A 23,867-nucleotide genomic window follows, 5' to 3' on the forward strand; every position below is an offset into this window, starting at 1 on the left:
GTGGTGTTGCCCCCTGGTGGCCATCACCTCTGGGCCTGAGCAGGGGCTGAACCTGTGCTGCCCAGGTTCACCCTGATACTGAACTCCATATGTAAGATTAACTACCTGCTATTTTTCTTATTTTCTTCCCAGGTTTCATGTATCACTTTTATGCTGAAAAAAATTATAGTTTTTAATTGATGCTTTTTTCCCCTTAGTTTTAGTCTATCCAACAGAATCTTGACTCTCAATTCATATTTGTGTGTAACCACTGACTTCCAGGGCAAATTTGAAGAGTTTTGTTTCCCTGGCTGTGAACGCAACGGAGAGCATACAGCTCACTTAGCATTTTTTCCACGAGTACAACACACAAGTGGTTTTACTGTGTGATTTACTGCGTGATTCCATTTGATAGGAAAAACAGTTTTTCCAGCCAGTGGTTTTAACTAGTCCACGTCCACTTAATGGGATCTTAGCTAACTAGAGGAGTTCCTTTCTGAGATGGTGGATGACCAATGTCACATAAGTGGGTGAATGTCTTCCACTCGTTGGGAAATGCAAATTAAAGCAGTAATAAAGTACCATCATTTGGGCTGCTTTTTAATATCTTTTTTTTAAATTATATATTCTTGTTTATTATACATGTAACATCTGTTTTTGGTGCAGGTATGTGAAAGACACTTTCACACATTTTTGTTGGCAATATAAATTGGAAGCAGTATTTTTGGAGGTCAGGTTCATTTATGAAAATGAACATAAATTTTTAGCTTCAGATCTCACTTTTTTAATGCTAGTCTGCATATGTATATGAGAAAAAATGTGTAGAAAGACATTCACTAAATCATTACTTGTAGTAGAAGGGAAATTTCAAGTGTTGGAAGTGCCTGTCTGTAAGAGGATGGGCAAGTACATCATCATACAGTTCTTCTAGAGAAGACCACGGCAGTGTCACAAAGCAAAGCCAGAGGCAGATCTGCACACACAGGGAGGGAGCATGTCCTTGCCACACCCCGCCCCGGGGTGAGCCCTGGGAAGGTGCCAGACGAGAGCTGTGTGCATTTGATCATGCTGCTGGAAGCAGTTGGATACGTAACGTTTTTGCCCCCCTTTCTTTAAACAGCTGTTAGAGATTAACTGGACAGGACTGACCAACCTCCTGGACATCCCTGGATTGAAGTAAGTCCTGTGTGCGTCCTGTCGCAGTTGGCTGGTAGGTGAGGCCTTGTCTCTCAGTGTCACAGAAATAACTGGGGAAGGCTGAAAGCGGGTCTCCCAGGTGGGTGTGGCTGCCGCAGGCTCCTGGAGGAGCAGTGGGGCACCAGGAGCACTGCCCTCACCGCCCCTCAGGCTCAGGAGTGTGCTCCATGGAGCCGCGGCCCCCTTGGTTTTCTTGTTTGTCCTGGGGCATTGTCCCAGTTGTGGCATTTCAGAAAAGTAACAGCCTTTTAATGTTCTATAAAATCGATTTTTAACTTGAGTTTCACTATTTTTCCATAAATAATAGAAACTTGAGAAAATGAATCTGCTTCAAAACTAACCCTTTCTGTCCCTTTTTGTGTTCTTTCCAAACTGTGGCTGCCCTTGTCCTTCCTCCTTGAAAGGATTGGGTCCACAGTGGAACCTAGGTGTGAAATTTCTGTATCATACCATTAGAGATCCCTTCATTAACCTTTAGCAATTTAGTATCTGAGAAACAAGAAAAAGTGCCCCTTAAAAGGCATCTGAGAGGGTTGGGGCTCAGTGGTAGAGCGCTTGCGTAGCATGTATGAGGCACTGGGTTCGATTCTCAGCACCACATAAAGATAAATAAAGGTCCATCAACAACTCAGGATCCCAACTACTCAGGAGGCTAAGTCGGGAGGATCCGGGCCAACCTGGGAAACTTAGTGAGAGCCTATCTCAAATAAAAAGGGCTGGAGATGCGGCTCAGTGGTAAAGCTCCCTTGGGTTCAATTCCTAGTACCAAAAATAAATTTCAGAAGCATCTGAGACCATGAAAGCCGTGTGCCACAGCTGCACACAGTACCCCCACCACCCTGCCCCGTGTAACCCGGGGGTGATGGACAGGCCCTCAGCCTGTCAGTCACCACCAGACAGGAACCTGTGAAAGTACAGCGTTGTCAACGCGCTCATCACGCTATCAGGGAGCTTAACCTTCCACTGGTGTCTCCCCCGCTCACAGAGCGTTCTTTGAGGGATGTCAGGCAGATTGTGAGTCCCTCCTGCTTTTCGGCATTCAGGATCCTGCCTTCCATAGCTGTTGCCAGCCTCTGCTCGGTAGACAGCAGCCTCTGTCAAAAAATGAACCCTTTGACCAGGCACGGTGGCACACGCCTGCAATCCCAGTGGCTCTGGAGGCTGAGGCGGGAGGATTGCAAGTTCAAAGCCAGCCTCAGCAAAAGTGAGGTGCTAAGCAACTCAGGAGACCCTGTCTCTAATAAAACACAAGGTGGGGCTGGGGGTGTGGCTCAGTGGTCCAGTGCCCCACTTGAGTTCAATCCCCAGTACAAAAAAAAAAAATGAACCCTTCTCACTAGCTCCAGAAAAGGTCCTAGGGTCAGCACATGTGTCCACGATCTCTGTGATTCTGGTGATCAGATTTGTTTCCTGTGTGCCCCTAAAGGAGGCTAAGAAATGGGTCAGTTGCTTGGGAAAACCCTGGTGAATGGAAGATCCTTCAGTGGAAGCAGGGGAATGGACGCGGGGTAGCTGGGCGGAAACAAGAAGCATCTCTTCAGGCTAGAGTAGAAAAGCTCTTTCTAGTCAGGTGTGATGGTGCATGCCTGCAGTCCCAGCCCCTCGGGAGGCTGAGGCGCGAGGGCCTCATGTTCCAGGCTAGCCTCGCACCTTAGTGAGGCCCCTTTCAAAATGAAAAGGGTGGGAGTGTGGCTCAGTGTAGAGTTCCCTGGGCTCCATCCCTAGTATTGCAAAAAGGACAAAAGAAAGTCTCCTTTTGCTTTGCTTCCCTTCAGTGTTGTGAGGGCAACAACTGTGTATACGTCAGTCTGCCCTGAAGTAAAGTGGACTTACTGAGTGTTGCCTCTGATTCACATCATCTTACCACCTGAAGGGTGACATCCAAGGGCGTGCAGGGCTCTGGCAAGACTGTAGCCAGTCTCAGATCACATATGCACACAATAAACATACATGTACACATCTAGCTTCTTTTTATTTAATATGCTTCTAGCCATTAGTTTATGTATAGATCTTATGTATATATTCTGTAAAATATTCCTATATAATCTTCTCTGTATTTAGAATTATATTAAGATATACATTTATTGAGCTAGGGCTGTAGCTCAGTGGTAGAGCGCTTGCCTAGCATGTGTGAGGCACTGGGTTTGATCCTTAGCCCTACATCTGAATAAATAAAATAAAGGTGTCCATATACAACTAAAAATATTTTTAAAAAGATATACACTTATTTTAGGCTGGGGTGGGCTCAGTGGTAGAGCACTTGCCTTGCACATGCAAGGCACTGGGTTCGATCCTCAGCACTACTATCAAGTAAGTCAGAACTGCAGCAAGCATGTGTTACAGGTGTTTTCCAAAAAGGTGAGTGTTCGACACTGCGTCTGACAGGATGAGCTCTGGGGAGGCGAATGAACCAGGCAGCCAGCCAGGCAGCCAGCGCTGCACTCAGGATGCAGAAAGGAAGCCGGGCACCATGGAGGGAGTGGTGCCGCAATACTTCCGTGGCCACCCCCGCCGCAGCACCCTGCCAGGAGGAAGGTGGAAGGTAGAGGGCGAGTTGGGGCTGGCAGGCAGCAGCAGTGCTCCAGGACAGGATGGGGAGTGGGGCCTCCCAACCAGCCACTGCTGCCTTGGGGGCTGTGAGGAAGCCAGGAGCAGCATCTGCACCAGGGTCCAGGAAGGCGCTGGGAGTTGTGGGAGGAGCAGGGTCTGTGGAGTGCTGGCCAGTGGCCACTGGCTCCTGGACACCAGGGCAGGTGTGGCAGTGCAGCGTGAACTGCACAGGTGTTACCGTCCAGGGGTGCTGGGTTGATTGACTCCATTCAGCAAAGAACTGTAGAACAGGACAGAGACAGCAGTCAACAGGTTTACTGAACAGGCCACAAACGGACTTCTCCAGAGAGAAGGGGCTCCAGAGCCAGTAGTCTGGTTGGGGGGTTTGACCTGTCCTTGTATGGTCTCTGGAATTTCCTCTTCTGCGTATCTTCTGTCGTCCACATGCTTCTCACTGTTATTGATTGGTGCCCCCCATGTCTACACATCTGTTTTAGTTTTCTGTTTCTTAGGAGCACAATTACAGACATGTCTATCTGATTGGGTCCCCCGCTTGTGGGAAGTTGACCTCCTCAGAAGACCCTCTGCATGCTCCTTTGTTCTGACCCTGCCCTAACTTCCTCACTCACCATCCTACTCTGGCGGCCTGCACCCTTCTGCTTCTCTCTCCCTCACCAGCACAGCAGCAAGGGGATGCTCCAAAACCCTTTACCCAGGGACTCTTTCAGTGTGAACACAAGCAGCTTCCACGTAAGAACACCGTAGGTTCCAGAGCACTCAGGACCATCCAGTACCTCCTTAGACAGCCTGTGTTCAGCGCCCCTAGCTTGAGCCCTCCAAGTCTGTCCAGAAGAATTGACGACTAAGCTGGCCACAGTGGCCAGGACCTGCAGGGGCCTGAGGCAGGAGGATCTCAAGTTTGGCCAGCCTCAGCATTTCAGTGAGGCTGTCTCAAAATATAAATTAAAATGGGTTGTTGGTATAGCTCTGTGGTACAGCACCTCTGGGTTCAGTCCCACGTGCCACACATATGCATGTGTGCACACACACAGTATGTTTGTTCCTTTATTCTAAACAATTATATTCTTGTTACCGAGTTTGCTGTGCAGCGATATATAGAAGTTCAGAATTGTTAGTTGGTATGAAGAGAGCAATGAAAACCTTATACTTTGGGAGAATTTAATATGTACACAAACATGGAGCCGGGTAATGTATATGTTAATAGAAATTTAGAGAAATGCTTTAGTTAGGTATTAAATCTTTGACGAAGCCGGGTAGGAGTACGTGGAAGGTTATTTAGAAATTATGAAGTGTGGCTAGAGTTCTCGCTCCTGGTTACCATGCAGCAGCCCAGCTGACCCCCTGAGTGCTGGCTTTAGGTGTTGTGTTGGAGAAGCGAGCCCACTCCTGCCCTGTGAGCAGACACCACCTTGTGTTGGTGGTGACATTTGTTAAAGTTGATAGCAAGTGTTGATATATCTGATTGTTTTTTCTTTTTACCTCCCAAATAACAGTGGCTTATCTGATACTATCATTTTGGATATAATATCAAACTACTTGGTGCTTCCCAATCGAATTACTGTTCCTCTTGTCAGCGAAGTTCAGATAGCCCAGTTGCGGTTTCCTATACCAAAGGTAAGTGTGCCATAGCCTCCTCTGCGTTTCAGACACGTGGCGGGCGGCCTTTTCAGATAGGTGGGTCTCGACATAGCAACAGCTGTCCAACCACACTCCGAAGAGAGGTGCTGCTGCACGTCAGGCCTGGAGTCTGTCAGAGACTCCAGGGCAGCTCTGGACCTCAGTCCCTTTCCTCCACAGTGCAGAGGGTGTGCAAGCTCTCAGGACTGCCAGGAGCAGCAGGCAACCTGGTCACCACCGCAGGCGTCACATTTGTTTGTAATCGCTCTCAGCCCCAAGCACAGTGACTGAGAGGATGAGGATTTTGATATGACGACGTGTATCAGCTTTCTCTGGGACACTGGGAAATGGTTAGCTTGGAGTCACCTGATGAGTAATGTGGTAAAAGAGGGGCTTATGAAGCAGCTCACTTGGACAAAATTGGATGAGCAGATTCTTGAACTTAGTGGCACATTGTTTTATGGATGTGTGACTTGGCCAGCTGGGCCTGTTTCTGCAGCTGTAAGATGGGGTAACTGGGCCCACAGGGCTGCGTCCCAGACGTCAGAGGCCCCTTCATGCCTTCACACAGAGGTTGTGAGCCCCTTTGCCTGAGTGTGGAACCCCACTGGTCCTGAGGGTATGGTGTTCCTGAGTGTGCCAGCCCCTTGGGTCAGGTGTCACCTCCTGAGTCTGTCTGGACTGTAGCCTCCAGTTGCAAGGGAGACAACTGCTGTGGTGCAGTAAGGCCCAGCGCTGACCTGTGTCAGGCCACTTTCACTGAAACAGGTGGCAGGTGGGTGCTGTTTCAAGGATGTGTGGTTCTCACCTGTCTCCTGAGCTGGAGACAGCTCTCCACACCTTCTCCTTTTTTGGTTAAATTAGATGTTAGCAGCAGTACATAGATCGTCAGACCTTCTTGAGCACTCCTGTGTTTAAGAGTCCCACATGCCTTTCCTCTGAGGCCCAGAGGAGAGTTCCGTTGGCGTTTGATGGATGTGATGTGACACTAAGGTGGAGAGGAGTGTCCCCTCTGGAGATGCAAGTGGAAATTGTCATGCTCCTCTGCTGCGTGGGCCTTCTGTGCCCTGAGTGCAGCAAGCCCCGATCCTATCTGGATCTTGCTGCCCTTCGCCCCACAGGGCCTAAGAGCCAGATCTTCCAGGCTTCAGCCTCAGGCAAGCATGAGGGAAAAACATCTCACTGTGTGTCCACCGAGCGCTTGTCTTCCTGTGCCAGTCCAGTCGGGTGCCAGAATGCTACCCTGCCAAACTTTACCACCTTTGTTTGCCTTGAGAGAAACATGAGTAAATGTTTTCTTTTCAGTCAAACAACATTTGAGAAAAAATACTGTATTAAAGTTGATGGGTAACGCCTATTTCAAAGTTCCAGTGTTGTCTTCTATAAAGCAGGTTTTATAACAGCACTTCATACCCTTCTAAAACTGGGTGTTGCCAGGCACAGTGGTGCACACCTGTAATCCCAGTGCTCAGGACGCGAGGCAGAAGGGTCGTGAGTTCAGAGCCAGCCTCAGCAACTTAGTGAGACCCTGTCTCTAAATAAAATATCTTAAAAGGGGTTGGGATATGGTTCAGTGGTTAAGCACCCCTGGGTTCAATCCCCAGTTAAAAAAAACACACTGGGTGTCATGGCTATATCCAGTGCTGATGTTTCCTGTCATGTTCATCCTTGCTTTCTTAAGACCAGACCCGGGCTTGCTGGCAGTTTGCACAGGCTGTGAGCCCCAGGACCTCTGCTCAGGGTCTCTTTACCAGGGAGCTCTCTGCAGGTGTCTTTGGCTCAGTCTCTCCTGTGTCTGAGGTGTATCTATTCTCCCTTCTAGACAGCTCCACTCCTGAGCTCTCGCCCACCAACCTCCACCTCAGTACGGGGATCGACCCCAGGGTCTCACACATGCCAGGCTAGTGCTCTACCACTGAGCCACATCCCTGGCCCTTTTTTGTTTTGAGAAAGGCTCTGGCTAAGTTGCTGAGGCCTTGAACCTGAGGTCCTGCTGCCCTGACCTCCCACAGCTGGGATCGTAGATGTGGGCACAAGCCCAGCAATGTCCCCTTTCTCAGCCCTTGTTTTCTGACCTGCCCCGTCTCCGCTGCCTCTGCTGGGATATGTGCTAATGGGAAGAAGGTCTTTGTTTTGCTCCCTCAGCAGTTCTTAGAGCAGGGTCAGGCACACAGCTGCCTCCAGTTCTCCATAAGTGAACCAGTGAATGACGAAAATGGCCTGTCCTTCTTTTCAGGGTGTCCTAAGGATACATTTCATTGAAGCTCAGGATCTTCAGGGGAAAGATACTTATCTTAAGGGCCTTGTCAAGGGAAAGTCAGATCCCTATGGAATTATCCGAGTGGGCAACCAGATCTTCCAAAGCAAGGTCATCAAAGAGAACCTGAGTCCAAAGTGGAATGAGGTGTATGAGGTAAGGCCTGGTGCCCTCGGTGCTGAGCAGGGGCCTTGGGAGTCTGCTCCAGGTCTGCTGTGCAGATGTGTGGCCAATTGACACCATTGTTTAACTTCTTTGTATTAATTTCCCTTTCTTTAAAAGCATTGTACCTTCTCTCCCTTCCTCATAGTGTTCTTGCCATGTGAACACATAGGTTTTTAAACCTTAATTATATAATGATATCATCATGAATAATTGGCAAAAATATTTTTTATAATGTGAATAGTTTGTCTTTTTCTAACTAAGAAACATTATGTGTTGTTATTAACACAAACACAAAAAAGACATTATGTTGTATCGCAGACTTTGCATTTAATACATCTGGTCATCTTTACATGTCAGTGAAGGAGAGCTACGTGATTTTAATACCACCCGCTGCGTGGCACCCTGGTGTTTTACCTGGGGAGGCCAAGCTGCGCAGGGTGGCAGCACTGTATGGGACAAGCCACGCAGGGCAGGCGCGCCAGCGGCACTGTAGGAGGACGGGCCACGCAGGGCTGGGAGCGCCAGTGGCACTGTACAGGATGGCATGGATTTCTGTTTCGCCTGCCCAGTTCTCCCCGTGTAAATTCCAGGAATGCTAGATCAGATCATGGATTGTTCTCCAGAGCACAGGGGTTTCACCTCTCCCTCCTCCCGTTCTTGGTGCTTGGTCCCCCTGTGTCTCACTCTGCGAGATGAGTGGACAGCTGGCGGTTTTCAAGGGCAGCATTGGCACGGAGCCGTTTTAGGACTTGGGCAGTGGGTCCTGCATCATTGCCCTGTCCCAGACCTTGAACAGTTTTAGGGTGACATCCTGTGATGTTGTTCTAGGAAGGAATATACTTGAGCTTTGAGAAGTCATGCAGTCAACTCTAGGTAGGTGTAGTAGGCTGTCACTACATTGGCAAGCATTTCAAATGGCCCAGTCATCAAGCTGAACGTAAAAACTGTTTGTTGCTAGAGAATAGTTAAAGGCCATATTTGCCATAACCATCTTACTCAATAGAAGACGATATTAGTAAAAATGCAATAGCTGCTAACCATCAATCTTCCAGGCTTTGGTCTACGAACACCCCGGACAAGAACTGGAAATTGAGCTCTTTGATGAAGACCCAGACAAGGATGACTTCTTGGGAAGGTGAAGAAGGCCTCCTGGCTGTGGGGACAGTGTGGGCACTCCGCTCTCAGTCACTCTCACAGATAGCAGCTTTGAATCTACTTACTTACATGTGTGCATTTTTAAATGCCTCTTAGATACAACTTTTGTTTCACATTTAATTTCTTAAGACACTTTAATTTCTAAAAAATCACACTGAAGAGAAGACAAGCCACTAGCTCTAGCTGTCTGTCACAGTGACCACTCAGGGGTACTTGAACCGCCAATTAGAATGGAGCAAGCCAGGACACTCAGTAGTCACATGCAGAGCCTGCCCCTGTGCGGAGTGCCGCTATTTCGGTTTTCTGGGATATAGTAAGTTGCGTTGTTCCTACAATGGGAAAATAAATATTGACTCGTGGGGATATAGCTCAGTGGTGGAGTACTTTCCTAGCAGGCTTGAGGCCCTTTCAGTCGCCTGTACCACAAGAGAATAATAATGATAATACTGTTTATTTAAAATGATATATATATTATGGTAATAACAATTGGTTTTAAATTGAAAATTTACATAGCTTGGGAAAACAAACTTTAAAAAACAGACTTCTGCCTGATCTTTATTATTTAATTTATCATGACAGAAAAAAAGATGCAGGAATAGATAGATGACACTGCAGAGATTTGAGCCTCATCAAGAACAGCCCTGACTGTCATGCCCTGGCTCCAGAAACCACAAGCCTGCAGAGGACAACCAGAGCAGTCCAGGCAGGACAGGGAGCTCAGCATGGAGGCTGCAGGGTGCAGACCTCACAGGAGCCTGCTGCCATGGACAGGGCACAGAGGTCCACGCAGACCCACAGCCTAGGGGCAAAGAGGAGGGCCCGCCAGGAGGAGCACCAGCACCTCGTCCCTTCACGGTTGCTGCTGGCCCTGTGGGGCGGGGCACTCTGCTGTAGAGCAGGCTTCTTCTCACACAGGCTGGCCAGAGGCTTCCGTGGGACCAAGTCAAGTGGGCCTAGAGCAAGCATGCACAGAAAGCCAGTCCTGATTCAGTACGTGCCAAGTGCTGTGCACAGTGGTGTTTGGCAGTACCCAGCAGAGCGTGTAGAACACGAGGACTGGCGTGCACACTGCACCGAGGGGGCCTAGTTCTTGACAGCTCTGACCTCTGCCTCTGATCTCACAGAAGCGCAAGCCCTACTCTTGTCCTTGCTCCTCTTGACACTCGGGCAGAAGCTGGAGGATGCCTGCGGGAAAGGGGCCTGCTTCCCGATCACCTGTGTTGTGTTTTAGAGTACTTTTTCATAGACAAGTGCTTAAGATTACTTCATTTGTAAGAGCTGTGTTTTTGTGTTCTAAACTTTTGTGTTGTTATTCCTATAGTCTTATGATTGATCTTATTGAAGTTGAGAAGGAGCGCCTTTTAGATGAAGTAAGTTTTCTCTGAGTTTGGTATATTTAATAAGCATTGCCTGAGCACCTACTGTGTGTCAGAGATAGGGAGAACCATACTGTTGCCCAACTGTCAGTGCAGGAATCCTGGCTGATCCTGTAAGGATAGCATTTATTCCATAAGTATTAAGAATGCAGGCCCTTAAAAAATAACAAAAAAATTTAAAAACATAAAAAGAAAATAACTAAAAAAATAAAATAAAACAACGAAAGAATGTAGACCTTTTAAAATAACAAGCTAAAAAGAAATAAATTTAGCCAGGCAAGGTGCCACATGCCTGTAATCCCAGTGACTCAGCAGGCTGAGGCAAGAAGATTGTGAGTTCAAAGCCAGCCTTAGCAAAAGCAAGGCACTAAGCAACTCAGTGAGACCTGTCTCTAAATAAAATACAAAATAGGATTAGGGATGTAGCTCAGTGATTGAGTGCCCCTGAGTTCAATCCCCTGTCTCTGCCACCAAAAAAGAAAAAGAAGTATCAAATCAGATGGTTCGCATAGAGTACCTGCCACATGCTAGAAATTCTTATGGACAAAAAAACATAAAGCTGACTCTGTGGCAGGCAAACTGTGGCATACTACAGGGTTAGGGCAGAGTCTGAGAAGCCCACCAATAAGGGGAGTCGTCATGGTATCTGTAGTTAATAGCAGAAATCGCACCATGCAATCAGATTATAAAAGAGCTGTAAATACCATTAGAATTTAGAGCAAGAAAATATTATTTCAAGGGCTGGGGTTGTGGCTAAGTGGTAGAGCGCTGGCCTCACATGTGTGGGGCTCTGGGTTCGATCCTCAGCCCCACATAAAAATATAAAAAAAATAAAGGTATTGTGTTCATCTATAACAAAAAAAAAATTTAAGAAAAAGAAAATATTATTTCAAACAGGGATATTGGTATCAGAATAAAACATCAAAGAGGAAAAATATATAGAGGCTTCTAAAAGATAGTCAGATTTAAGCAAGCGAGCTCTAACCAGCCAGACTGGCGTTGAGATCCTGCTGCTTCCAGAGCAGCCACCTGCCCACAATTGCACAAGACAAACAGAACAGAGCCTTGGGCTTTTTATCACTCACTGTTTAGGGACCCTCTTTAATGGACCGTTTTGTGGTTTTTAAGCCAGTGTTTGATGCCAGTGTTCAGTGCTTGGGAACCCATGCTGGCTGTCTCTTGGCCTCTGAACTCCCTGTGAGTTACATGCAGGACTTCCTGTGCACGAATCCTGTGTGCATGGGAGGGGTGGTAGTGCTGCTTGGCGGCTTTCCTAGGGAGGGGCCGATGATCTCATGTTCCTGGCCGTCATCTTGGAACACGAGGTTCGGTACGTCAGCTTGGTTGGGCGCTAGGAGCAGCAGCAGTGCTTGTGGAGGCAGGGCTAGACATGGGTCTCTGGTTCAAGAGAGCCTTACTGGACTTGAACTCTCTCTCTGCAGTGGTTCACTCTGGACGAGGTTCCCAGAGGGAAGCTGCACTTGAAGCTGGAGTGGCTCACTCTTGTGCCTGACGCTGTGAACCTTGACAAGGTACTGTGCAGTGATGCACCCTCCCCTCCAGATTGTTGGGATCAGTTTCTCCAGACGGTATTGCTCCTTAACTAAAAAAAATTATACCAGTAATTTTTATTATTGTGCTGTATGTGTCTACAGTAGTATCAGAGATAAATTAAGGAAAATGGGATTTTTTTTTATAGTGGACGTTACAAGTTATACACCTGTTTTATGTATCTTGAAATGGTATGATTACTACAGTACAGGGATTTGGAGGGCCACACATCACCGAGTGCTTCATTTGATTGGTGTGTGAGGGATAGCAGTCTTGTTTAAAAGACATGTATTGTACATTTTCAGTCTGTTGCACATATTTGGTTGTTAATTTCTCACTTTTGTGGTTGTCTTGTGCATAATTGACATATACAGATAGGAAGAGTCTCTAGTCTCGTGGACACACACTAAGGCCTTTTCCTCCCCTAGGTCCTGATGGACATCAGAGCTGACAAAGACCAAGCCAATGATGGCCTTTCTTCTGCACTGCTGATCTTGTATTTGGACTCAGCACGGAACCTTCCGGTAAATATAGCAGTGCTTGTTCATTTTGGTGCTTTTTTTCCTGTTAGCAGTTCTAACTTGGAAATCACTTCTTTGTTTACCCACGGTGTGTCACCTGGTCTTGTCTAGCTGAATTTGATTTCACGGCAGTACAGAAGAGCAAGAACAGAGAGCATAAGTTAATGTTTGTTTTGCATGTCTAGATTTACCTCTAATCAGTAAAACTTCACTGCCTAAAGGTAGAAATTGCCTTTATTTGGAATGGGGATAAAATGAAGCCTCTCTGATCACAGACTCCAAACTTGTCCTAGCTGCAGCACAACAGTGCAAAAGCTGCTGCACCCTGGAGGTGTCCAGGAAGCTTCCAACAGAATGGATAGAGATGAACAGTGTCTGAGTAATCTGCTGTCAAACAGACACTGTTCTGCAGCTAAAAGCACATGCCTATTTACATCAGAATTGTTTTGTCCTAAGGAAAAAATGAAACACACAATACAGGTCTGTAGGGATGGGGGTAACCTTGGAGAGGTGATTCTGTTGACCAGACAAGGGAGGAACACTGCCAGACTTCAGCCCCCATTCAGGGTAGTGTCATTGTCATTGTGAACGCTACACCATTTGGTATTTTTTCAAGTGCCCACATGCTTGTTCACCAGGCAGTCATTCTCTATTTAATTGTATCAATGACCAGTTTTGTTGAAAGAAAGAACACTGCTAGCAGGTACTGAGGTGGCCCCAGGACTGGCCATTGCTTACTTCTCCCTGCATGGTCAGTGCGTCCCCTCACGTGAGTGCATTAGTGAGTAGCAAGTCTGCAGACAAGAAGCCGACTGTGAAAGACTGTTTCACGTGAGGACTCCACCACACGTGTTTCATTCCGTCTATCATGCACTTTTTCAATGAAGCTTTCTTGACTGATTTTACCTTCTTAATTTCTTACATTTTTCTTAGAAGAATTTACCTTAATCTCTTTGCCAATCTTTCTATCTAAATCTGTGGCTTTATCTGTTATAATTTCACTTTGGGAAATGTTACTTCATTATCATTTAACCCTTTTTCAGAGTTTCTCATACAGAACTTTTTCATTTTAACCAATGATGTTTATTATAAAATGTCTGAATGTTACAATGACTTATAATACCTGGTGAAAGTGAATTTGTTTTATATTTTAGAATATAGAGCATAGGGTGGGTGAACTGGCAAGAAAGGCTTAGGCCCATCTATAGAACTGATGTGTTTTGTCACATTAAATTGAAATTTCAATCATGTCATACAAGCAAAAAACGAAAAAAGAAAAGTACTGATTTTCTGTTAGCTGGGCAATTTGTGCATGAAGTCTGCTGTGGCCGTCAGAGGCACAGGATCCCTGCCACGTGCTACCCAGGGGTATAGTGAGGGTGGGCACCTTCCCTGGGGTCCCCATGAGCTGGGATCCTTTGGCTCTGCCTTGGCACTGTTTTCCTGTGCTTCTGGTGAGCTCATTGACCACAATCCACCGTTCTTTGCTTTTTCCTCCTGTCTGCACTTTCTTAAGAGTATCTTCGAGGGAAACTTTGGGTGTGGCTACTTAAAAGAGAGGCGAGCGTCGGGACTAGTGTTTTGTGAGAATACTACCTCAGTCTATAGAGCACTATTTGTGAGTCCTCCAGGTCCTTTCCTTTGTTGATTGAGTTCTGCCGGAGTGTGGCCTGGACCTTCTGTGGAGTCTGCTCGTGTGGAATGACGGGGCATGCTGTCGTCATTTTCCTGCATGATTTCAGTTTCTGTGTACTCACTCTGTGCTGGTTTTGTAAAACGTGACACTGCTTTAACATTGGCAAGTGCATCTGACGGGAGATGAACTAAACTGAGATGCCTCGATTGCTGCTGGCCCGTAAAAAATAAAGATCCCATGACGAAGAAATGAAGCCACAATGTGAAAATTGTTCTGTAGTTCATCTCCATGTGAGATGTGAATATCTTCTTGTTCCCTTTCCCAAACTTTCTTCCATCTGCCTTTTCCTCCTGACCAAGCACAGCAGTGTTAGAGCATCCTTTCTTCCAGTCCATCCCTCTAGTCCATGCTCAGTCACCAAGGCGTGGTCACGTGAGGACAGGCAGTGCCCTCCCGGTCAGGCCTTCTGCCTCAGGGAGATGAAAACCACTTTGAGGTCACTGTTCAGTTCCTTTTAAGGAATTCAAAGGCTTTCTTGGATAACTATGCACTTTTTGTCTTGGTCTCATTACATCTGTCACCATGCCACATGGGAGGGACCTTCACTGGGTGCTGTTCTGGGTAGGTACTCTTAGTTGGGATCTGGTCTCACTTGCTAGGGGCACAGAAAACCACTACTGACCTGTTAGTCTAGAGAGTCGCCCGTCAGACTGAACTCTGGCTGGCAGGGTCCCAGAGTCCATTTGCCCCTGAATCTTACGGTGACAGTGCTTTGTGTTCTCCGGAGACGGAATTTCTATTTCCAGAGCCTTTCCACATGCATTCTCAGCTTCACTCGCATACCATGCGTGAGGCACCAGGTTCCATCCTCAACACCACATAAAAATAAAAAATAAAGATATTGTGTCCACCTATAGCTAAAAAAATAAATATTAAAAAAAAGAGACAGAGAGAAGTTTGCAGGACAATACCTAAAGGACAGATATTTGGCCCCATTTTGCAGATGAGGAAAACCAAAAGCCTGAGTCACACCGGTAGGTGGATACTGTGGCCCTCCCAGCTCTGTCCACGCTCCCCTGTTCACGGCCTCTGTAAAGGACAGGAGGCCAGTGGCATGTGCTCTTGTTGTTTCAGAAGCAGTCCTTTGCTTCTGGCGTTTCTTAGTGATGACCAAATAGCTGTGCTGTGTGGATTCTGCCTCCAGCAGCTTTTCCAAATTGCTTTTCCCATTGTACAGCTGCCTGCTTCTGCAAAACGGAGATGAGCCAGGTTTTTACGTTGTTTTTCAGTATTTAGCCTGTGACATTGCTGGCTTCTCAGTCGGGTTCCCCCACGTGGCCAGCTGTGCTGTTCCGTTAGGATATATGCACCACAGGCTATTCCACGATGCAGATGGGAACACTTTGTCACCTGCTGGTGTCCAGCGTGATGCCAGATCTGCTCTCTGGGTCTTCCCCGACAGGCTGCCGTGGGAACTAGTAAAGCTCCAGGCGGCCCCTGCTGCCTGCCCTCCCTCCTCAGCCATTTCACCCCACTCCCCACCTGGAACTGAAAGCCGCAGCTTTCCTGCACGCTGGCACGACCTCGCCCTCATGGAGGCTCCTGGAACATGCCCTGCTCTTCCTCTCCATCACGTGCTGCACTTGAGCTCTGACGTGGTGGCCAGCATTCAGGAGTCAGGCGTACACCGTAGCTCATGTTCTTGAGCCAAGCAGGGCAGGAGGGGCCCTACGCCTACACCTCATCTAGCCCCTAGACTGTTGATGATGTCTTACAGATTGGAGATGAGACAGCACAGAGGACATAATGATGGAGATTACCACAGGATTGGGGTAGCAGAGCTATCACTTCAGCAGGTTTATGGGCTCATGATTCCACATGTGGAGTATATCTGAGACAAGTGGTATTTCTACAGTGCCTACCCTGAACACAACAGTGCAGCATGGTAGCCACCACTGCTCAGACCCTGGCGAGGATGCTTTTCTTGGCTCTCCTTTAAACAAAAAAGTCCAGTTGCTGCTGCTGCCTCAGTTGATGGTGAGAGACCCAGGGGGAATGATGCCTGACTTCTAAGCCTTAGGCCTGGACATCTGCCCAAAGCATTTCAGTGACTTGGTCTCTCTCACATCCAGGACTGCAGCTTTCCGTGATTCCACACAGCTCCTCCTGCACCCCGGCCCCACATCACAGCGGCACTCCTTGTTGCCCTGTAACTGATGCATGTTGGAATGATGGTCACATTTGTCTCAGCTACATTTGCCCAGTGTGAGCATCAGGAAAAGTCTCTGAAATCTGGAGTCGTCAGTCCTTACCCTCCAGGGCCAAGGCTCCCAGGCTCGAGAGGTTGGGGCAGCATGGCCCATCATTGTGTACTTAGTGCTCAAGATTCTAAGAGTTTACTCAGGCAGATGATAACAAACAGAACCCTTCCTAAAATCTCTCTTGAATTTTTCAAGTCCCAAAGGACAGGCGTTAGGAGAGTAAAGGATTGTGGAGGACTTAAATACATTTTGAAAGCCTCTAAGGTGAAATCTTGGGCATAAAGATTCCTATGGTTGGGGGTTTTGCTTAAGTTTGTGTTTACTCTCCTAGATGTTCGTGTCATTAACCTTCCATAAGCTTCTCATTGCACGTTTTATTAACCCTCGGTGTATTCATTTTCTTCTGACCTGAAAGAATAATCCATTAGACTTTAACCCTGGTGTCTTGAAGAAGGCTGCCGTTCAGAGAGCGCTAAAGGTAAACCAAGTGTTCCCTCGAGGGTGCAGCGTAACGAGGCATATTGAAAGAGATGGTACTTGAGCTCGCGAGGCGTGGCAGGCTGCCTCCCTGCCAGCCCAGGGTTGGTCATCCTGTGGGAGAGAGCCTGCTGTTAACTGAGAAGTGGTAGGTGGAAACACAGCAACTAGGAAGGTAAATTTTATAAAGCTCCAGTATGACACAGTGTCTTTCCTCCTGGCCTGGAGCAGCTCCCTCTAGGGCAGTTTAAGCATCTGTGTTTCATTTGGATTTGAATTTTTGAAAATGGTGATCTAGAAGTTCTACCTAAAATCTCAACCAAATGTTAGACAGTGATTTAAAGACACGCCTTGCGAATTGTAAATATGCTTTTAAGAAATCGCCTCTTCCAATATGTTGAGTAGGGGCTCTCTGAGGCCACAGCCTCACAGCTTTGGTGCTGCGGGTCTGGGTGATAGATCTTTCCAAGAGCTTTGAATTCATTAAATGAGGTATATTGGAAACTAAGCTCCACTGCCAAGACATGGTAGCATGTGTTTGCAGCTAAATTGTTAGCACGTTTCTATGACTTATATTGTTTTGGGTTTTTTCTCTCTAATTTCTCTGAGCATTTTAGGCCTACATATTTGGAGTGGGGAAATTTTAAAAATAATCATTTTAAGAAAATTCCCAAAGAAACAGGAATGGTTGTTTCCTTCAGAAAAATGAGTGAGCTTGCAGCAGGACACAGGCAGAATCTGCCTCTTCATGTCTGTTGTCCTACACTGAAGAGTGACACATGGGCGGTGAGAGCAGCCTGTGTGTGCCAGTCAGCACGCGGTGAAGCCTGTACCCACAGGACGCTGGGGAGCTTGGGTCAGCACTGCTCTCCTGTGCTCTGCTGAGGAAGGCCGTTGGCCAGCAGTGCAGTGCTCAGCAAGGCGGGCTTACAAGTCAGGGCTGTGGGCTTCACTCTGCTGTACTTGGGGTGTAAGTGCTATCTTCTCCTTTGGCTTGCTGAGGAAGTTAACACAGGGCATATGAGAGATCCTCAGGTAGAAATAGATGTATTATCATTATCCTGTTATCACATTAACCCATTTAATAAAGCCTTCCACCAAGTTTCTGAAAATGGCATTGTGCCCATATGATAGTCATGGAAACAGGTTTCAAGGGTCAGGACGCAAAACTGAGATTGAAACTCGAGGCAGTCTGACTCAGCAGCTCATATTTCATTCAGTTTGTGACTTTGAATTGTGCTAATGTATTTTGAATATAGTGTCATGGTCTAAAAGTTAGTAAGTGATTTAACTTTTTTTCACATGACCTAACCATCCATTTTTAGATACACTGCTGCTGGGAGGGTGCAGGGGTGCACGTCTGTAATCCCAGAGGTTTGGGAGGCTGAGGCAGGAGGATCACAAGCTCAAAGCCAGTCTTAGCAACTTAGTAAGGCCCTAAGCAACTTAGCAAGACCCTGTGTCAAAATTAAAAGGACTGGCAGTGTGGCTCAGTAGTTGAGCACTCCTGGGTTCAGTCCCCTGTACCAAAAAAGATACACTGCTATTTTATGTACCACTAAGGGAGATTATAAAATGCCAGTTGTGTTTTGATAGTGTTTGTTTTATACTTAGAAAGTTTTTTAGATTTAGGTTAGACAGATTTTTACTGTCACTCACGTGCATATCTGAAAGGAAGATGTAAGCACAGTAACTTGGCCAGAGCAGTGACAACTGTCTTACTGCTGCAGACTGCCCAAGAGCAGGCATGCAAAGCTAGTAATGGCGAGTCTCATTCTGTTTTCAGAGATGTTAGAAAGGGAAGGGGGAAGTATGTCTTAAAATTGTAAGATACTTGAATGGATGGCCTATTTCAGTGAGGAAGAATTGGTATCAGTTAAAGATCAGCTCAGCTCCTGTGTTAAGGACCTAACGCAGTGATGGCTCACTCAGGACCTTCGTTCCTGGCTCCCACCTCTTGGAGGGGGGCTGGCAAGGACCCACCCTCCTTGGGGCCGGAACCAGTTGCCTTTCTGTGCCCAGCTGCCGGGGAGCTTTGGAAGGGAGAGCTGGTCACAGAGGATGAGTATAGAGCTGGCTCTTGGGGTCTGTAGTGGAAGGAGAAACAGCTGAGCAGCTGAGCCATTGTCCTCCACCACGGTCTTCTGTGGCCTTGGACATTTATTTTTCACAGTGTTTATTTCATTTTTCAGAATGCATGCACATCAGAAAGATGAACCAGAAAATAGATTATCACAGTGGATCTTGGCTAGGAATATTTTTCCCAACAACTATGATTTTGATACCTGTTTCTCATGGCTGCAGTGTTGAGGATTGACTCAGAATTACTAAACTAAAAGCACTTTTGTGACCTTCTAGTTAATTTCCACTAACAGATCTTAATAGCATCTCCCTGTGGGGCTAAGTTGAAAATAAACCTCAGAACACATACCTCTTGTCTTACTATGTTTTCCTTGATCAATTGTCTGTGCTAATGTGCTTGCCATTTTTTTCTTTCCTGAATTTTCCCATTATATTTATATCTGCTTAATTTAATGGTTCTAAACTGACATTTGTTCTCCTAGTCAAAATTCCTTAGCAGCTGGTAAGCAAGAGTTGATGTCGGATAGCTGTGTGTATTTGAACGGAGCATGCTCAGTTAAAAATGTGAAGCTGTGCCTCTCCATGGCATTCCCTCACTCCAACCAGGGGTGTTCTGAAGTACCATTCTTTTACATTTGTCTTTTCTCTTGTTTTTTGGTTTCCATTCATTGCACTTTTATATATTTGTGTTGATAACTGTAGTTAACATTAAAGATTTTTTTTCTTTTTTATTGATTTTATTATTTTTTTTAAATACATGACAACAGTGATTAAAGATTTTTTTAAAAAATTTAAATTTCAGGGCTGGGGTTGTGGCTCAGCGGTAGAGTGTGCGCTTAGTGCGTGTGAGGCCCTGGGTTTAATCCTCAGCACCACATAAAAACAAATAAAATAAAGGTATTGGATCTAACTATAACTAAATTAAATTAATATTTAAAAAAATTTAATTTTCACAAAGAAGCTTGTTTTAAAAATTTAAAAAAAAAAACTTTTAACATGTGAAAATTAGGTGCAGCTGGTGTAGTGGTACGCACCCATGTCCCAGCAGCTCAGGAGGCTGAGGCAGGAGGATTGCTTGGGCTTGGGCATCACAAAAAAAAAAAAAAAAAAAAAATCTATCTCAGAAACAACAACAAAAAAAAGAGTGTACATGAATGTAAGTGTTTTAGTTCACTTTGTGGTTGGAGCAGTCATGGCCCAGGGTGTGCTTAGCAATGGTTTGTGGCTAACTTCCCCGTGTACTCCTTCTATCTGAAACATCAGACATGAGTAGAAGTGGCTCTCAACGTCAGCCAAAAATTTCATGTTTAGTAGGCCCGTTTCAAAATCTATGTCTATTTATTCTGTCTGTTTCTTTTGTTTTTGGATAGTCAGGGAAGAAAATGAACAGCAGCCCAAACCCTCTTGTCCAAATGTCCGTCGGCCACAAGGCTCAGGAGAGTAAGGTGAGTCCTGATGTGGGCGGCTCCTCCAGGCTGCCTCGGGGTCACTGCCACTGCGCGCCTACGGCACCCTGGTTCCCACATCCTTTTTCCCTTAGAGCATTCGCTTTGTGAATAATCAGCTACTTAATTCAATAAAAAAATGTGGTTTGTTTTTTTAAGATAATATTAAAAATTACCATACAGATGTTTCATGGGTATGCATAGAATAAATTCCCCAAGTTTCTTTTGAGCACTATTAATATTTAAACATGACCAATAGTTCTTAAAATTAAGCCAATAAAGTTAGGTTCAAGAATTGAAAGGAGGTGTTGCTGCCAGGTGTGGTGGTGTACACCTTCAATCCCAGCTCCTGTGGTGGTGGAGACAGGAGGATGGCAGGTTTGAGGCCAGCCTCAGCAACTTAGTGAGGCTGTAAGCAACCTAGTGAGACCCTCTCTCAAAATAAAAATTTTAAAAAAGGGCTGGTGATGTCACTCAGTGGTTAAGCACCCTTGGGTTCAATCCCTGGTACACACACAAAAAAAAAAAACCTAAGTGGGCCTCTGTGTAATACCACTGAGCTGATGAGGTCGCGGTCACTGAGCGGACTGGTCAGGTTAGAAACAGCTGATTTTCCTGACATATTCAGAAAGCTCTGGACCATCCTCTATGTTCTTAACACTGTTTATGCTTAATAATATAATGGTACATGCACTATGAGTATATGTCTTAGGATTATATTAAAGTCGTCCTATGCTTCTGAACACATTAAATCAGTAAGCACAACATTGGGATCCCTTTTCCACAGAAAGTATTGCAGAGCTGATATTGGTATATTTCTTCCAGATTCGGTACAAAACCAGTGAGCCCGTTTGGGAGGAGAACTTCACCTTCTTCATTCACAATCCCAAGCGCCAAGACCTTGAAGTTGAGGTATTTTGTTTGCAACTTTTTAACTGATGTGTTGAAATGGAATTGACGTACAATAAGTTACACATATTTAAATGGTGCTGTTGGATGAGTTATGACATGTAGGTGTAGATGAAGATGTATACAGACCCATGGACACATCACCACAGTCAAGATAAGAACTGTAGTACCCATCCGCAGGAAAAGCTCCCCGGTGCTCTGTAACTCAGGCCAGATGTGCGCACGCCTACACACACACACACACACAGGCAGATCTGCCTTCTGGGGCCTCACTGTAACTTGCTTGGGTTTTATAGGACTGTGTGAATAGAGTTACACAGTGCATTCTTTTTGTTTTGTTGTTTTGTGTAATGATTTTGGGGTTTGCTGTGTTGTTACTGATAGGTGTAGTATTCCATAAGTAATATTCCAAGGGATGGAAGCATCCCTATTAGCTTGTCTAGTACAAGAGTGACGGTACAAGGGTGTTAAAAGTTTGGATCCTTTCCTGCCAAGACCTATTACGAATGAATCTGCTCTGAGTCTTTGCATGTGAGTCTTTGTGAGGATCTATGCCTTTGCTGCTGTTGGGTATGTACTGAGGAATAGAAGGTAGATGCACATCTACCTTCTTAGTGTGCTGCCAAGTCGTGTTTCATGTGGTGTGCCTTTCACGTCCCCACTGGCACTGTGCAGCAGGTGCTCTTTCTGCACATGCTGCCAAGGCTCCATGGTTAGTGGGTAGAGGTAAAGCAGGCCCCTCATCATGGTCACTTCTGTGATTTCAGTCAGTCGTGGTCAGCCTTCGTCCAAACCACAGGCCACATAATCACAGGAAGGGAGAGTCCTGTGCTGTGGCCACATCTGAAATCCTAGCATCCTGGGAGGCTGAGGCAGGAGGATCACAAGTTCAAGGCCAGCTGGGCAACTTAGATTTAATGAGATCCTTTAAAAATTTTTTTTTTTTTAATTTTAAAAAAGGAGTAGGGGTATAGCTCTAGTGGTAGAGCACCCCAGGTTCACTACCCAGTACCAAAAATAAAGTAGGGAGCATGCATATATCACGTTAAGTGTGAGAGACCCATTCACATAACTTATAATTTATTATACATATTGTTAAAGATTGTTCTACTTTATTATTTATTGTTCATCTCTTGTTGTGCCTAATATGTCAGTTAAACTTTATCACAGGTGTGTGTGCATAGGAAAACATGTGGTGCATAAGGTTTCAGGTGCTCGTGGGTCTTGGAGCCCAGGGACCAGGGCAAGGGCCTGCTGCTTTGCAATGGTGTGGGGTGGCCGTTGCAGCATGAGCCTCATGCTGTGCTCCTGTGCTCTGTGTCTCTACCATAACATCACGTCTGCTCACTTCCTTTGCCCTTTTATTGTTGTTACTTGTCTTCTTAATGCTGAATTCTGGAAACAGGTGCTTGATGGACACATGTCGTGTGGATATTTTCTCTCAATCTGTTTGCTTGATTTCACATTTGATAACAAAGACTTTGCAAAAGCAGAACCTTCAAAATTTGCTGATGTTCATTTTTTTTCACCTTTTTCTTTTTAGTTCATGCTCTTCGTGTCCTATAAAAGAAATAAAAATTGCCATTCCCTTGTTTCTAAGTGTTTCTCCTCTGCCTTCTCCTGGAGGTTGTATTTCTAACTTCACATTTAGGTCTGTGTCAAGTTAATTTTCATTTACAGCATCAGAGAAAGGTCATAGGTTATTTTTTAATAGATGATTGTACTATTTGTTCAGCAGGTTTTTTGTTGTGCTTGGAGATTTGTAGTTTGTTTTTCACATAACTATGAATTGAACCCAGAAACAGTCTAACACTGAGCTACACCCTCAGTCCTTCTTTTTTTTTTATGTTGATGGATCTTTATTTTATTCATATATTCATATGTGGTGCTGAGAATCGAACCCAATGCCTCGCACATGCTAAACAAGGACTCTACCACTGAGCCCCAACCCCAGCCCCAACCCTCAGTCCTTTTTATTTTAAGACAAGGTCTCACTAAATTGCCCAGGCTGACCTTGGACTTGCGATCCTCCTGTCTTACCCTCCTGAGGGGCTGAGATCGTAGGCTGCACCACCATGGCCGGCAGATGACCAGGCTTTTAAAGCAGATATTGTCAGTTTTCAAACCAACCATGTAGATTTTGAATAGGGAAGACTTGAAAGGAACCTAGAGGTGCATTTACTGCACAACCAAGTGTCACCAGTGAAGACCTCACACCTCATGGCGCGTGAGCTCCGGCCTTCTCACAGGGGCTGAGGACCCTGCCTGCACCCTTCAGATTCCTGCAGCCCATGCCTCTAAATGGAGTCATCACTTGAAAGAATATGGCTCAAACATGTCTGGGCTTTCTAAAATGTGTTTTCTAAACTCTGTGGGCTCTCTGTAGTTTCTGTGCCTTCCCCTCCAGGTTCAGTGTTGTGCCCTGTAACCTGCAGGTCAAGGATGAGCAGCACCAGTGTTCTCTGGGCAGTCTGAGGATCCCGCTCAGTCAGCTGCTCACGAGCGACGACATGACCATCAACCAGCGGTTCCAGCTCAGCAACTCAGGCCCCAACAGCACTTTAAAGATGAAGATCGCCCTCCGAGTACGTACCGCCTTTGGTGATAGATGCTGTGTGGGAGGAGGCCATCTGCTGGCAGCGCCACGCCCGTCCTGGTCAGCCTGGCA

The 23,867-nt window shown here is 46.0% G+C and overlaps 1 protein-coding gene across 3 annotated transcripts in view; it reads left to right on the forward strand.

The window, feature by feature from the left end:
* Positions 1 to 23,867, forward strand: part of Esyt2 (extended synaptotagmin 2) — a 76,568-nt gene that overhangs the window by 42,470 nt on the left and 10,231 nt on the right. For 2 of the 3 annotated variants that reach the window (XM_076872990.2, XM_076873008.2), the window contains 11 exons: positions 1,100 to 1,155; positions 5,241 to 5,361; positions 7,601 to 7,777; positions 8,839 to 8,921; positions 10,263 to 10,311; positions 11,760 to 11,849; positions 12,297 to 12,392; positions 13,906 to 14,007; positions 20,216 to 20,290; positions 21,116 to 21,202; positions 23,635 to 23,784. In XM_076872990.2, the coding sequence (XP_076729105.1) occupies positions 1,100 to 1,155; positions 5,241 to 5,361; positions 7,601 to 7,777; positions 8,839 to 8,921; positions 10,263 to 10,311; positions 11,760 to 11,849; positions 12,297 to 12,392; positions 13,906 to 14,007; positions 20,216 to 20,290; positions 21,116 to 21,202; positions 23,635 to 23,784 (1,086 nt within the window). The remainder of the gene's footprint in view (positions 1 to 1,099; positions 1,156 to 5,240; positions 5,362 to 7,600; positions 7,778 to 8,838; positions 8,922 to 10,262; positions 10,312 to 11,759; positions 11,850 to 12,296; positions 12,393 to 13,905; positions 14,008 to 20,215; positions 20,291 to 21,115; positions 21,203 to 23,634; positions 23,785 to 23,867) is intronic. The other variant, XM_076872998.2, reaches the window with a different exon arrangement.

Source organism: Callospermophilus lateralis, chromosome 1, assembly GCF_048772815.1.
Source record: "Callospermophilus lateralis isolate mCalLat2 chromosome 1, mCalLat2.hap1, whole genome shotgun sequence".
In the NCBI taxonomy this organism is placed as follows: domain Eukaryota; kingdom Metazoa; phylum Chordata; class Mammalia; order Rodentia; family Sciuridae; genus Callospermophilus; species Callospermophilus lateralis.